At 39.9% G+C, this 12,060-nt stretch overlaps 1 protein-coding gene across 1 annotated transcript in view; it reads right to left on the bottom strand.

Moving 5' to 3' along the window:
• The window catches only part of VSTM4 (V-set and transmembrane domain containing 4), a 32,172-nt gene that overhangs the window by 3,954 nt on the left and 16,158 nt on the right, over positions 1 to 12,060 (bottom strand). Inside the window, exons 6-7 of the mRNA XM_064717274.1 lie at positions 10,284 to 10,396; positions 9,375 to 9,436 (exon numbers count right to left, since the gene is read on the bottom strand). Coding sequence (XP_064573344.1) covers positions 9,375 to 9,436; positions 10,284 to 10,396 — 175 coding nt within the window. The remainder of the gene's footprint in view (positions 1 to 9,374; positions 9,437 to 10,283; positions 10,397 to 12,060) is intronic.

Raw genomic sequence — 12,060 nt, 5'->3', positions numbered from 1 at the left:
CTCCCCTGCTTCCTGTCCTTTGCACTGCTCTGGAATCCTCTCCTGTTGCCTTGACAGTTGCTCACACTTAGCATTTCAAGTTCTGTACATCAGGGTGAAAAAGTTTACACTTTTCCAGCATTCATTTGATCTTATTTCTTCCCTGCAGATCAAATGCTCAAGAATGCGTGCAGCTGCTGCTGCTGCAGGTGGTGCTGCTGAAGCCAGCCCATCTGTGCCATGTGAGTACAAGCCCTTTGCAGGGCCCTGCCTGCAGGGCTGGCACTTTGCATTTCACTGGTCACTCTGTCTTCCCTCCCTTCCATGTGTCGCTCTATTTCATCTCAAATTCTGGTCCTCGTTTGCTATAAAATGCTCTGCTGTTGAAAAGACAGAACATTTCCTGCATTCACTGAATTCCCTGGTGTAATGATAAAAGGAATTCCTGTGGATCCAGACAGGTCTTGACTGTAAGAGAAATTAAACATACATTTTCTTTGTTAATATATTAGAACTGAACTGAACTACAATGTTTAGAAGGACATCTCTCCTATCCTGGCCTTGGCTTAAAGACTTGAAAAAAAATCTTGGTCAACTGATGTGATGCCTGAAAAAATTTTATATTACCCTCTTCTTTCTATCCTGAAAGTATTAGCCTCATTTTCTAGGCATTTAATGTCTTTTTTTTTACTTTTATGTTAAGTCAGAGATTCCTTTTGAGATTTCAAATGATAAGTGCCTATCTATTCAGTCATGCTAATAACAGAAGCTAAATACAGGAGTTACATTGAGGGTGGACACCACAATAACACCAACAGATGCTAAAGATTTTATTTTCAGTCTATGACAATACATGAAATTTCTGTGTGAAGGTATTGAGAATTTTGCTGCCAGCTTTAATGTCACTTCAATGCATAATAATACACTGCATGTGGAAAGCTCCCTAAAAATGAATCTGATAAAACTTTTGAAACAAAGCTGTTGGTCACTGCCAGAGTAAAACTCTACATTTCCTAAGACTGATGCAGACATCTGTTGAGGTAGAAATATTTTCATTGTTCTGCAGGAACCAGTTGTTCAGGACAAGCTAAATCTGTATATGCTTTCCCCTTTGTTTAATCATATTTCTTGTTATGTTTCCATTTAGAAAATGCTGCATGTCCTAAAATAGCCACCCTAACGCCCAGCTCATGTAAATTTTAGAAGTAAGATTTATGAAATCATATTGTCCAGGTGTTTTATTATATTATCTCAAAATTGCATTGTTTTCCAGTGTAGATTATCTCTTTATTCTTACCTTATTCTATTATGTTTGGATATGAAAAATAACACTAGATTCCCCAAAATAAGTCATTGGGCAGTAGTGGCTGATGTGTTGCTTTCATACATTTTTATGATGTTCCTATAGTAAACATAATTTAATAAAGCCAAAACACACTAAATAAATAATTGCATCTAGAAAAGCAATAAAACCAAATAAAATTAGTACTTTCATAAGTGGAAAAGGTACTTCAATTACTGCTACAAGCAACAGCACACCATAAAATGTGTAGAATAATTTCCCTTATGCATATTTCTAGTATGTAATAATTTGATTGAAAATATGAGGAAACACACAGGAGGTTCAAAATTGTGAAAGGTATACAGTTTTCAGCAAAAGATGCGTAATAACAGTGCATGGGAGCCAACAGCACTTTAAATACCTATGGTAGCCAGGTTTTTATTCCATACACTCCTCTGCACTTCATTTATCAACCACATGTTTAATTCAATTTTGCTGGTTTGTTTGTCCAAAACCAACTTTTTTGAGCAGACAGGGGAAAAAAACCCCTAATTCTACAATTTCATCTCTCATTAGGATTGGACATTGTCTTGGCAGTGTTAACCTGGAACCTTCTTTCTGGAACAATTGTGTGACTTCAGTAACTGGTGGTACAGGTGGGAGGGAGGGTAGGGCAGAAGAGGAAGAGACAATGAATGACTGGCTATCCACCCCTCTCTTTCTGTCCTGGATCTTCCTCTAGGAGTTCACTGGAATTTCTAGGGCTACAACATCCTTTAATAAAAAATTGCATCATTGCTCTAAAATAATATTGAAATTATTTTTTCAAGTAGGATTCTATTCCAGTGTGGCATTCCTAGATATAGTATTTATCTTGTATGTCTGTTTTCTCATCTTGGGATCATACACTTTGCCAAAATATAAATTGGGAAGAGTTATGATTTTCCAGTGTATCTTCTGGCAAATGTGAAATGATTCCTCTTCCAGGCTTCTTCCAGTTTAATTTTAGTTTATTCCAGTCACAAGGCTTCCCACTGGCAACTATTCAAAAGAGTTCACTTATAGGAACATTTTTCTTATTAAGCAATCTACAAGGTTTATCATGTGAATATGTAAAAGACACTAAAGTATGTGTACATATAGTTTTGTTTTTATTGGGTTTGTCTAGTATATGAATGTATTAGAAATTAATTAGAAAGTTTGGGGTTTTAATCAAAATTATTCTGAATTTTATTTCGTAATTACCAGGAATGTCAATTTTGCTCCTGCCAGGCTTAGCTAGTTTGTTTCTTTGCAGCCTTAGCTAGTTTGTTTCTTTGCAGCCTCAAGGATGTTTACTGTGAGCAATGTCAGACTTGAAAGTTCTTGAAGTTTTAACTAAGACTATTGTCATCTAAATTTGTGATTACTTATGAAGAAAACATGCAAATAATAACCCCTTAAATTTAACTTCTCTGGAAAAACAGCTGCTGCCAACTTGCACTTAGAGACTGCTGCAATATCAGTTCCATGACCACACATATTATCATGGAGATGACAAACTGAATGTGAATTTTTAGTTTACTATCAAAAATAAGCAGAAAAGGCCTGACTTCCAAGTTCATTTCAGTCTTAAATATTTTAGAGGCTATTGCTGCAAACATTCCCCTTTGAATTCAGTGTCTATATAATCCACATGTAATGTAGTTTTTGTTTGAGATACGATACAGAGACTTCTACACTGGAAAAAAAAAAAACTATAGATGAAATTGAATTTTCGGCTCTGACTTTTCTGGATTTAACAAGAATATGTCCAAAATGTGCACATGGCAGGGGGGTTGGAACTAGATGATCTTTACGGTCCCTTCTAAAGCCATTCTATGAAATTCTAGTCAGAGCTTCACAGTATTTTTAGTCACTCTGGTTTCCTGCAGTAACACTTGAAAATGAAACTCCACCCTCAGTGGCATGTCCTGCACTCATGAGTGAATGGCTTGGTCAGCAAGGACAAAACCCTGCCAATTCTGCAGATGTTTGCTGTGTGATTGCCAGTCCATGGCAAACTGCCACATGTGGCCCAGCCATGCCTGCTGTTGGGTGGACATGTGGTGCCCAGGGATGCTGCAGGAAGTGCAAATGGGAAAGGCACAAAGTCAAGAGGTGCTGCTGTCTGTTTGATCCAGTCCCTAGGAACTGCACTTCTTGCCAGGTTATTCCACAGCACCAAGCAAGCAGCCTTGCCCCACTGCCATGAAAGAGCTCTTCTTAGCCAGCACACTCTGGAACTGCCATTATTTTTCTCTCCCTTTCACTTACAAAAGCCAAACCTGACTCTTTGGCCTTTTTCCTTTAATGTTTGAGAAACATCCTGTTTTGTAGTCACAGTCGGTAAAAAGCTCCACAGAAAAAATGCAGATATTGTCCAGATGGCACAGCTCAGGAGCATCCAGTGTCACTGCTGAGCACACTCCATCAGAAAGTGTTGAGACAGGACTCCCCAGGCCAACTGACTGGGCTTATTTCCACAGGAAGAGATTGTTGGCTGTCTCTGTTCATGCCCAGAAGGGTGGAAACTGCATGCTGAGCGCAGCCTGAGGGAAAGGGGGTAGCCCATCATCTCCTCTGCATATCTCCTTTTCAAAGCATCTGGTTTTTACAGCTGTGGAGGGGTGGGATATGGCTGCCAGCTTGGCCATCACTGAAGGGTCAGTGATGGGGGTGAAAGTGAGGATGTGCTGGAGCAAAGATCCAGCATGTATGGTGGATGGGCTGCAAGTCCCTTGCCTGGGCCACCAGAGACTGGGGAAAGCACATGCTGGCAGTGGGGTCAGGCAGGAGAAAACTCACTGTGGGTTCAGAGAGAAAACGATCTGACAGTCCTGTTTTTAATCTACATTGGAAAATCCCTCCCTTTAAAATATGTGGCCTTTCTTCTGCTAAAATCAGTGGTGCTCCTGAGGGCCACAGATACAGTGAAGCTCAAATCCTGTGAACTTCAGTGGAATGACTTCCTCATTAAGATTGTACCATAACTCAGAAGTCAGGAAAAGATTCCTTTTTTTAAGAGCTTCAAGTGTTTACCAATGCCAGTGACTTGATTGCTAGCAGAAAGCCAGAGATTCCCCTGTAACAGAGGAGCTTCAGAAATTACTTCTGCAGAAGTTCTGAAGCTAGATCTGCAAAATGACTTATCCTCTAAAAATCCATCTACTGGCCAGTAAGAGTGTTGAGATATCAAGAAAGACATTCAGTGCTAAAGCTAAGAAATATGACATTGGAAAATATGGAGAGTAATAATTATGTCTTTTAGTGGCGTTATCAGTTAAAAAGGTTTTTCCCATTAAGACGCCTGGGTTTTACTCCCTATAGCATGAAACGTTTCCTACACTCCCTGAGAACAATATCTACAACAGTTTGTGAAGACTCATTCACCATTGCATCTAAATTTTGTTATTGAAGTTCACAGAAGTTATGATTACAGAGTCAGGGACGAAGATGATTTGATAAGTCCCACTGAATGGGTTTTAGGGGAAGAGAATCCTCACCTTTGCTAATGCTCTATAGCTTTCATAGTTGCATATATAGTTATTTCTAGACTCTAAACCAGCATTGCTGGAAATCAGGCTGATTCCTTCTTATTATTAAAAAAAAGCCAACAAAGTAATTAAAAGTTTTCACTTCACTGGTGACACTTTTGTTACTCCAAATGTTTGGAGCAACACAAAAATCATCTACTGTGGCATTTTGTAAATACACAAGCCTCAACACTTATCCAACAAGTAATTTTACATATTTATACAAATTATTCCTTCTTGGCAGTAAAGATAGCAACTTGAATCTGAATGGGGAAGCAAGAATAACTCAGAAGCTTTGAGTATGTTGAGTTCCAAGTGCCAACCTGAATGTGCAAATGATATTCATGTCCTATGGACACCTCACAATCTATGGAGAAGCTGAAAAAAAAATTATTCATCTTACAGAGAGAGGAATTATGAAGACTGAATGGAATTATTAAAGAATAACAGGAGTCAAGGGAAGAACTGTTCACCACCCCTTTGTATATCATATGTATGTTCTTACTGGAAGTCTGTGGACATCAATAATGCCTTTAAGAAACTGGGAGCTTAAATCATCACTCATTGTTACATGTGGAAGAAGAAACTCTTCTCATAGAGGGTGGCACAGCTTTTAATTTAAAGTCATCCAGTAGAAGGGAAGACCTGACTGCTCCCAGCTTCAGAATTTACAAATGACTGAGCAGATGTATTTCACTTCCCTTTTCTTTATCAAGGGAAGGGCCAATGGTACCTACAGTTAAGACTACTGAGGAATCCTACTAGTTGTGCAAAATACTGACTGCCAGAATCCCTCTGCCTTAGATAACCATAATCCCTTCCCTTCCTGTTTCTCAAGCAGCTTTTCCATCATCATCATCAGAAGCAGATCTCAGTAACCACATACTCCTGAGCCACTGGTGATCCAGTCCATGCTGAAATAACCAGTGCTGTCCATGCTGTCTGAGCTGAAGGCAGAAGTGTGCTTCTCTTAAACAGCTCAGCACCATGGTCACTGGGAGCACTCTGCTCCACAAGTCACACAGGAACAACATGTACTCTGTGCTGGGGAACAACCAGATATACTCTGTTCAACAGAGAGGGTACTCAAGGTGTTGGTCAGCGTAGGAACAGCAGAAGCCAACTCTTGTGGACTGTGACACTTACATGGATGTGTCTGAAGAACAAAGCCCAAGGGATAATTTGTAATAGAGGAGATTTATACCTGATTTCAAAGTGTGATATTTATATGATATAGCAGAGTGCACATGCCAGTGGCAGGATCAGAAGATTCCCTACAGCCTGTCTTATCTGAGCAGATATTCCTCCCTTTAAAATTTAGAGTGAAAATGATGAAGTCAACAAAAATTTTGCATAAGTAAAGATTTGAAAGTTTGATCCAACCTGAAGTTGCATCCTTTCCATTGGTTGTAGTGAATCATACAGGAGCTCCTCAGATTGATGGTTTAAACCTTCATGAAGACACTAAAGCCTTTTCATTTAGATGATGTTCTGTAACTGACACTCTTGGGCTATGACAGCTAATCTCTATGAGGCAATGAAAGCCTTACCAGAAAATTTGGTTGAGGAAGTAGAAGATTTATCTCTACCAACTCAAAGGGCTAAGTACTTAAAGCTAGAGCAGAACAGCCCTTAGAGAGAAGAGTTTGTGGGCCCCCAGAATTTTCTTTTTCGTAATGACTCTCTGTGCTTCTTGCATGCTATAAAAAACATCCCTTTTTGAATTTCAGCATCTCTATTTCCTTTGATCTGTACACATTTCTCATTGATGCTAATAGAGAATGACACTGATGGGGAATATTTCTGCAACAGGGGGAGCATAGAATTGTTATTCTGGCTAAAGCAAAAGCAATATGACTTAAGCAGTGTATTTAAAAGGCTTTGCTCAAAGCTGTGCAATTGAACTTGGTATTAGGCTTTCTCTCTTTTTTTTTTAATTTTCATTGAGATTATGTCCATATTTTATCCAGGTTATTGTGTTCTTGTAAAATTATACTGCAACCCACTCTAGCACGTTAACAACAAAAGAAATTCTCTAGCTTATTATAAACATCTTTCAAGAAACCAAAAGCATATGTCCTCTGGAAATAATTTTGCTGGTATTTAGGCTATTACAAAAAATTTCCCAAAACACTGGAATTATTTTGTAATGTTCCTTTATACTCTAGCTTGTTAGCTTAAGTTTTCTAGAATATTCTCCTGGTGCCCCAATATAGTCTCTTCCTTGGGTTGCACAGGAAAGATGCAGAAGTAGCCCAGAAACTCAGCAATTTGTGTCTGTCTTTGGAGTAGTGATTACATGGTAAGTGTGCCATCAGTGAAAAAAGACCTAGTGTAGACACCAGCTGTGCAATCATTACAGTTGGAAAGAAAAGGTTATTTTATCCTGCAGAGATTTGGCAGGATGATGATAATTTTTTTTGCCCCAAAGCAGATGGAAAATTTAAAATCTGAGAATATTTTGAGAATTAAAATAGAGAGGCAAGTTTACTAAAATTAAAAATAGTCTCATTTAGATGTATTTTATATGTCTTTTTCTCTGTATTTTCTGTATTTTTATCTTTCTTTAAACTTCTTCAAGTTCAAATTAATTTCATTTTCCTCACTGAAAAAAAAAAAGTATTTTAAAAGCAGAAAGTATGGATCATTTTTTCCTGAGAATACAAAAACATAGACAACTGTGTTGTAAAAGGAGGTAAGAGGAACAGACTTGGGAAACTGCTCTGTGAAGTGCCCTGCTCAGATTCTGAATGCGCCTTACAGACTGACTTTGGCTTTGTTTACTTTGTCCCTTAATGCACTTTATAGCTAGGTGAGTCTGTATTTGTTGCATCACTTTTTAATTTAAAACTAACTCAAGTCCATAAATTGTGAACTGTCTGGGGGCTGCTTCATCTCTCCAGGGGGACTCTGAAGTGAAACAGGGAAGGGAGGAGAGCAACACATGGAAACAGCTGCCTGACTGCAGTCCAACAGCGAGGCATTGGGACAGAGTTTGCTGTCTGCCTGCAGTGTGGGGACCCTCAGTTGTGCTATGGGAGACAAAGCTGATTTCATTGTCTGAAAAGGCTTTGCTCCTTCTCACCTCCAAAGTGTCTGGACCTTCACAGGTGTTGTGTAGCAGGAAGGGAAGAGCAATGGCTATTTGAGGGCTATCCTTGGAATAATTCCAGAAAGTATCTGGAAACAGATTTCCTTCAAGATCAGAGTGTGTTGATGTGCTTTATTGACCTGCAGGAAGGATCTGAGCGCTTTAACTGGTGAGAATTTTTCCTAAGAGGGCTGAAGGCTGCCTGATTACTGATGTGCCCAGGTGTTGGGATTTACTCTGGATGCACAGCAAAGGGTGGCTCTCACCCATGGTGCCAAGTGCTCTCAACTGTGTCTTTGTCCTCTTAGCATAGCTTTGGCCTGCCACATGTCAGCCTTTTTCATGGAGTTTTAAAACTCTGCCTCTTCCTCTACCACAGCCTGACCTGCAAAAGCAGAGCCTGGCTGAGGGGCAATCCCAGCAGGACCAGTAGAGGAACAATGAGCTCCATACTCAAGCAGTAAAATTGCCTCAGGTATTAGCTGAGCTGTTCTCAAGTCACCTGGCATTATGACCAGGTATCCAGGGCTGTAAAAAGTAGAAGTTATTTACTGACAATTGGTGGGAAGGCTCCCAGTTCAAAGCCTCACCTGAAAGTGAAACCATCACATGGCATTTGAGTTATTCCAGTGGCATAGTTTTAGGCACCCACCTTCACCTAATATAGAAAGTTGATCTCTATTGTCAGAGAAGGAAGAAAGGATTCCCAAAAGGCAACTCAGAGCAGTAGTCTGAATTACCAGGAGCATCAGGCTACAACTCTAACTCATCTCTCTTTTTATTGCCTACAAGAGAACAGAGCAGGCCACAGCAGCTGTAGGCATCTGAAGTGAGTTGGTATAAAAGTGTCACTCTATTACCACTGGATGTCTTGTCCAGGCACTACTTTGATACGAAAGCAGAGAAACATCCCTTTGATTTGTCTGGCACATATCTGCAAGGCTATTTTTCAAACAGAAACTTGTTTGAGAAACCCAAGAGAAACTGTCATATGAAGGTTTTTTCCTTAGTATGAGCTATATATATTCATCTTATTCCTGCAATTCAAGGCACTTCTGACTTACACCAATGAAGTGCAGAATATGGCTCCTCATTTCTCACTTGAAAAGTCTCAAAAGAAGTGTGAACAGTACAGTTATGATTCTGTCAATAACTGGTATTTTTTTCCAAAACACCAGCTGCTAGAAGCACGTGAGAATGAATAGCAGGTTTCATTTAAGGACAGGCCAAGTTTATAGACATGACAACTGTTAGAAAGCTGGAAAACATAATCCAGTGTAACATAATGCTCAAAATGAAAAGAACCAAGATGATTCATCATTTGAAAAATTATTATTTTTTAAAAGAACGACCTGTATGATTTTTTAAGGAAATTTATAATGTCCGAACCTAGAGTTCTGGCAACATTACAGCATTTGTATTGAGAGAGAAGAATATACAGAAAATTATGTCATAGAAAGTTACTCACCAGGATCAATTTTCTTTGAGGTTTCAAGAGCTTGGGCTTTGGGAAATTACTGGCAATTGGAGCTACAAAAATAAATATTAAAGCATCATTTCACATAATTATAATTAATTGTCATTTTTAGTATATGTATTAGCAATCTATAAATCACATATTAATAGCAAATTAGAAGCAAATGCATGTACTTATATGCATGTACTTAACCATATTTCAGGTATCTTACAAGGAAACATAATGAATGTTTTGGATTAGAAAAATTCATAAAATTAAAGAATTTGATATGCAAGACATGCTGTTTGCATGCAAACATTAGAGCAATTTACTCCCTGGGAACTGATAATTTTTGACCTAAGCCACAGCAAATCTTCAGGTACTTTCCCTCTTTTCTCCCACTGGCTTAGCACTGGCAGTGTTGATTAGAAAGTACACCCAAGAGTTTGTGAGACAGACCCCAGAGTTGCAAATCCTCTTGGAAAATGAAGTCCCCAAGAGGCTGATCTTTATCTGCTCAGTTTGCTTGACTTCCCAAGTGCATGGGCAGTTTTAAAGAGTACAGTGTGCTGGCTTCCCTCAGAATACCCCCAACAAGTAATTTCACTTGCCTAACCTTAATCTTCTCTTTGAGGAGGGTGAATATTGCTCTAGAGTTTCCTCTCTCTCCTCTGGTTAGTGGGAGCTGAGACCTCCTGCTTGGACTCACTGAGTAGCATCTCAGGATGGCTAAAGCTGCAGGGAGATGCCAGCCTGTGCCACGGCAGGTGCAGGGCATTTTCTCCCCCCGAGATGGGAGCAAGAACAGGCAGAGATTGTGGCAAAGTGCAGGATTTCTGACATCCCACACTCTGCTGTCCCTCCATGGCTGTGCTCAGGATTTGAAATATCTCTGTGCCTCTATTCTCATACTTCTCATACCTTTTGCTGGGATGGCTGGTGGCTGCTCCAGTTTATCTTTCTCCTTCTTTTTCTTTACCTTCTTAGGCTGTAGAGGGGACATGCTCGTCACACTGGTAACTGTCTCACCAGAGCTGCAAAGCACAGGCCCAAAAGTGAGGGGAAAATGAAGGCAATGGAGGGAATGAAAGTTTGTCCCTGTGAGTTCATGCAAACACATCACCTTCCACTTGTGGGAGTCTATGCCCAATAACCTGGAATGTGATCTGGGTATAACATGAAAAACCTCTTATGGGGGTTGGAAATGCTCTGGGTTTTGCATTTTTTCAGCCATATAGTATGGCTGAGAAACTCAAAGAATCTCACTCATCTTGGCATAGAAAATGCAGACTGTCAGGTTTAAACAAGATTAATTTCACAGCACCTATTCCTTAAAAGCATGTATGACCCCACTGCTGCACCCAGAGTGAACTTCTGCCCAGCTGCCCTTGAGGCTCAGAGGCTCAGGCAGATTGCAATAGTTGCATAAGCTCCCATGGGAAGAGTATGGAAAAGCAAAATCTTTGATGCAGATTCTGGGCTAAGACTGGCTGAGGGACTAGGAGAGCATGCAGCATGTCTTCAGGCAGCTCAAAAACCCACATCTGCAAAATCTGGCTTCTTCAAGGGGGCCAGTGTGCCCAGGGAATATAAAACAAGGAGCTCTGCTCCACTCTCTAATCAGGCATTCCCCAGTACATCTGTGCTGAAAAGGTGCTCTTAGCTATGAGGGAAGAATACAAGCTATACTGTAAACAGACTCTTATCTGCTGGATTTTTTACCCTTATCACCTCCCAAAGGCTGAGATCAAAACCCTGCTTTGGATATTCAGGCTTGGATCTGCAGTCAGGTTGCAGTGTCTGTCACTGTGGGTCACTGAGCTGTGGGAACTGACTCTGCAGGGGCTCCCTCCTTGCAGATAAAGGGGAATTAAATTGTTCTGACTTAAGTGGCACTGAAAGGAATCTTAACTTACAGCTGGGGTGTGGGGAGAGTGTAAACCATTCAGTTATGATGATTACAGTGATGGAGGTGACATGGTAAGCAGAGGCTGCTCAGCTGCATCTGCCCCTGGGCTCACCCTGGGGGGGTTAGCGCAGTTTGGTTGAGCTTCAACAGGGACATTTCTCTTCTGTGCTGTGAGCTCCACCGTGCCATGGAACACAACCAGGGTCTCCATGGTCCTAACACTGATAACACTTAGTTCACTGAATTTTAAATCATTTGTCCCAAGCTCCTGTTCCTCTCCAGATTCTTTTGCATAATGGAACATTCTCTTTATATTAATAGAATAAAATATTCAGGGCAAAAGGCTTAATGAAAGTTAAGATGTCTCAGCTATTGCCCACACAAGAACAACAAAATTACAGACACATTTTACACAGTTGTAAATTCAAATGAATGTCACTACCACTGGTAAAATCACTCTGGATTTACACTTATGTGGATTGCAAAAATACTCTGGTTTGCTGGTATTCCTGAGTTCTACTTCATGTACTCAGTCAAAAACATAGTTTGGCTGCTAAACTTTCTAAAAAGTGCTTAAAAAATAAAATATGTTCACAATTTACAAACAAATCATATTTTATGTAAACTGAGGGCTGGACTGAAACAATTTCTTTCTAAGTCTTCCTGCTCAACTATGAACCTATCCCACAACAACCATCTGTTTCTATACTAAAATCAAGATGAAATGGTTTAAAACCAGCAGAAAATGAAATTGTTCTGCCTGGCTTCTTTGTACAAACAGCAAACTAC

The sequence above is a fragment of the Zonotrichia leucophrys genome, chromosome 6 (genome assembly GCF_028769735.1).
Source record: "Zonotrichia leucophrys gambelii isolate GWCS_2022_RI chromosome 6, RI_Zleu_2.0, whole genome shotgun sequence".
Classification (NCBI taxonomy): domain Eukaryota; kingdom Metazoa; phylum Chordata; class Aves; order Passeriformes; family Passerellidae; genus Zonotrichia; species Zonotrichia leucophrys.
Note: the sequence above shows the minus strand (reverse complement) of the source record. Positions and strands in the feature narration are given on the sequence as shown.